A 4094-nucleotide genomic window follows, 5' to 3' on the forward strand; every position below is an offset into this window, starting at 1 on the left:
TGAAAAGTCATATCAATTCTGTCACCATAAATTCTGAATTTACAAAAGGGTAAATTCAATGACGTTTCCTTGGGTAGCTCCAAAAAAGTGTGGTACTGTACTGAAATGATTGTAATAATGATTAATATTGCCTGATTGACCATCATTTTCGAATTTTGGAAAAAGTAGTACCACTATGGTAAAGATATAGATAGTTGATTCTCAAGAATAAGGTTCAAATTGCAGCTGCTTGAGGAAAATTAAGTACTGCTTATGCACTCAGTTTCTCTTGTAATCCGTTATGCGCTAGCTGACGGTACAGCAAACCAGACTTCCTTTTCACCTAGTCAAGTCCTATTCTCGAGGCTAATCACTCTATAGTACTGAAGTATTTTGTCTACTATTTTTTTTCTCACTTTGGCATTTAAAAATAGAAAAGTCTGTTATCGAGTAAGGAAAGTTGGCGGCCGGGTTCGTCTAGTAGTAAGAGACCTTACAAACTTTGGTCTGCTAGCACCACCTGGTTCGTGGGTTCGAATCCCGCCGATGGCATGGACCTTTGATCATCTCATCAATTCACCAATGCAGACTCAATTAACCACGCACAAGCAAAAAGCTCATCTAGTGCCGTGCTACCAATTTTTCCTTAAACGGTTGGAATAGCATATAACACCTGTCACACTAAGGAAAGTTGTCGGCTCCAATAAAATAGATACTTGATAAACTGTGAATGGATCTATTGCCTATGAATGAGAAATCCAGTTTTCAGAGCAAATTAACTTATAATCTTCAGATGAAAATTTTGGCAAAAACACAGAATTATAAAACGAACAATAACTTATAAGCTTAATGATTTCAAGTAACTACGAACTAAAATACTTATCTAGTTTACAGTTGAAACACAGTGGCTATTGGCTTTACTACACTAATAGCGAATTTTGCACAAAAATTTATATAAACTTCAATCTAAAACATTAATAAATTCATTTAAACAGACAATAACTCAGAGCACAAAATTATACAAGCAACAGCCAGCCATTAGTTTCAGAAGAAGCTCCAACAGGAAAAAGACACAAGTTACCAGTCACGAAAGACAACGCCCTCTTCAATATCGATCTTTACAGACACGTCAACACAAAATTATAACTTATAAATTTAGAATTCACATTCTACATCTGTTCTCAATAAAACTTTAATTTGAAAATGTTATTTTAAATTTTTATACATATATTCTATTCAAATAAACGATTTATTTAGTAATTTGTTAACCCTACCTCGGTGACATTATGGAACAATGCAACAAACATTTACGATAATAAATTCTCCGTCAAAAAATTTGTCCGTCTATTGATAACTCTGACATTTACTATAAAGTTCCATATATCTCGAATTGAAGATTCGATTTAAATGTGAGAAGAAAAATGTAATATTACAAATACCCCCCTCTTGACATAAAAAAAATTTTACTGTTTGAAAAATTTAAAGAAAAAATTTACATTGACCCTAATGAAAATTGTTGAAATTTAAATTCGAGAACAGTAACAATTTTTTCTAGAAAAACATTACATGTCATCCAAAAATATTGAAAATTATTATAAAAATTCATCAATAGCGTTTGTTATATGTTTCCAAACAATATCTCAAAATATAGAATATCAATATTACTTATGATTTAGCTTTATAATTTAAAGAAAAATATCTCAACAGAAAGTTTAATATGTAAAGAATAGTTTTTTGAAATTGCACATAAATTTAATAGATAGAAAAATTTAATTTTTATTGCATAAAAAAATTTAGTATGTTGAATGAAAAATTTATTATTATTATTTATTTTTTAAATGAATTGATGAATTGAATCGCTTCATGCAAAAAGGGCTTCAGTCATAAAAATGGCCAAATTGAGTTAAGAGCAGAATTATGTCTTTAGATGGTGGTTTCATCGTTCTATGCAAAAAGGAATTCAGTCTGACTGCTCTAACGTTGTCAAATCAGTTACCTACGTATAATATTCTATGCAGAAAGGGCTTCAGTCCCGGACTGAAGCCCTTTATGCACAGAGTGACGAAAATTTTTCCGATCAGCTGACTGAATCGTATATTGTGATTCAGCTGCTCTGCATTACTTATTCATTCGCGGTTTTTGCGTTGAGGTTAGAAGCTGTTGTTTTGAGTACCGTTCAAGTAATTATTGATTTATATTATTATTATTGAAGAAATTATTTTTAATTCATTATGGTTAGTAGTAGCGACGAAGACAATGACAATGAATCCAACATTGTTTTTGGAAAGAGGAAAAGGCACGAAGAAACGTATAGAAGAAACGTGAACAAACTGGCTAGGAACAGCGGTGCTGAGTATAAGAACTACAAAGGAAAAACTGTACATGCAAAACAATCAGGACCTCCATGCAAGTAAGAAAAATTAAAATTAACTTAATTGAATAAGATATAGTCATTTTTACAATCTTGGATTTCTTGATCCATCAAAGACTCCAATGTCAACAAAAACTTTTCACACTCATATTAACACAATAAACTGTCTGTGATGAAATATGTCATGCAGACATTGAATAATAATTTTCTCATTCAATGGTGTGTTCAATAGAAGTTTATCTTACCGGTAGTGAATTTCTGCTTTGTTAAATAATTTATTATTAAAAGGTACATCCTTTGTTAAACTTGTTCCTGAGCTTAATATCACCATTCTACCTGGTCTACCCATACCTTGTACTTACTGGTACTCTACCATTACTATTCTTTCTAGCCTAATGTACATGATTATCAGTATTTAAAATTTACTGAATTTTAGTATTGTATAAATCCAGCTTTACCTACCTAGCCTACCTACCTTATCTAATTTGAAACATTTTATTTTTGTTTCAGTTGCAAGAGACACAAGTGCTTTGATGGAATACAGGAGTTGGACAGAATCGACATACTACAACGTATTTTGAACCTACCTTCTAAAAATGAGCAAGATTTATTCATTCAAAGCTTGATTGAAATTCATGATGTGAAGCAACGACGTCCACGGAAGGATGATAGTGCACGTACTGTTGATAAGATGTATACCTACTTTGTTATGGTTGGTAACCAAAGGACTCCGGTATGTTACAAAGCTTTTTTATCATTACTATCAATTAGTGATAAGCGAGTGAAAAGACTGAGATCACTGGCCAAAGAAGGAAAAAATCCATTAGACAAAAGGGGAAAGGCACCTAGTGTTAACAGAATGAGTATTGAAAACCAAGAAAAAATTAGAAGCCATATTCAGAGTTTTCCAACTAAGCTTAGTCATTATGCTGGTAGGGCCACAGAGTATTTGGATGCAAGACTCAGTATTAAAACTATGTACGATCTATTGGTTGCCAAACACCCAGGAATTTGTAGTCCAGCATATTTTTATGAGTTTTTTCACGAAAACTTTAACCTTAGGTTTGGAAGACCCCAGATTGACACCTGTTCCACATGTGAAGAGCTTAGCATTAAGCTTAAGAACCCACACTTGAATGATGCAGCTAAGAGAGTTGCAACTGCAGAATTAATGGTACATAAAAGACGAGCAAAGAAGTTTTACAACAAAATCCAAGAAGAAGCCATGAACCCTAAAAATGAATCACATGTACTTTCCATATGCATGGATTTCATGCAAAATCTCAGCATTCCTCAAATTCCTGTCCAGCAAACTTTTTACCTGCGACAGATTACAGTAAATGTTTTTTCAATCCACAACATAAAACAAAGGACAGCAAAAGTTTATGTTTATCATGAGGGTGAGGCCAATAAGACCCCTAATGAGGTTTGCTCGTTTCTCTATGAATATCTGAAAGAGGTACCATCAGAAGTAACAGAGTTAAGACTTTTTGCAGACAACTGTGGGGGTCAAAATAAAAATCACACATTGACCAGATTTTTGTTGATGCTCACAGATACAGGTCGTTTTGAAAAAGTCACCATGTTCTTTCCAGTAAGGGGCCACTCGTTTTTGCCCTGTGATAGGATTTTGCCACAATTAAACGGCATGTTAAAAAGTATGACAGAATTTACACTGTTGGTGAAATTCGAAATCTTATTGAAAGTAGCAGCACTAAGCTTGGTAACAATCCAAAATTTGTAG

The 4094-nt window shown here is 33.1% G+C and overlaps 1 protein-coding gene across 1 annotated transcript; it reads left to right on the forward strand.

The window, feature by feature from the left end:
* The first annotated feature begins 1830 nt into the window (after positions 1 to 1830).
* Positions 1831 to 4094, forward strand: LOC111056390. Its single transcript, XM_039420023.1, has 2 exons — positions 1831 to 2389; positions 2861 to 4094. The coding sequence occupies exons 1-2, from the start codon at positions 2211 to 2213 to the stop codon at positions 4092 to 4094; spliced, it is 1413 nt and encodes a 470-aa protein (XP_039275957.1). The 5' UTR covers positions 1831 to 2210.

The sequence above is a fragment of the Nilaparvata lugens genome, chromosome 2 (assembly GCF_014356525.2).
Source record: "Nilaparvata lugens isolate BPH chromosome 2, ASM1435652v1, whole genome shotgun sequence".
NCBI lineage: Eukaryota > Metazoa > Arthropoda > Insecta > Hemiptera > Delphacidae > Nilaparvata > Nilaparvata lugens.

Coding starts and splice junctions, on each gene's coding strand:
- LOC111056390 (XM_039420023.1), top strand. CDS start 2,211: ATGGTTAGTAGTAGCGACGAAGACAATGACAATGAATCCAACATTGTT. Junction 2,390..2,860: donor CAATCAGGACCTCCATGCAA/GTAAGAAAAATT, acceptor TTTTTGTTTCAG/TTGCAAGAGACACAAGTGCT.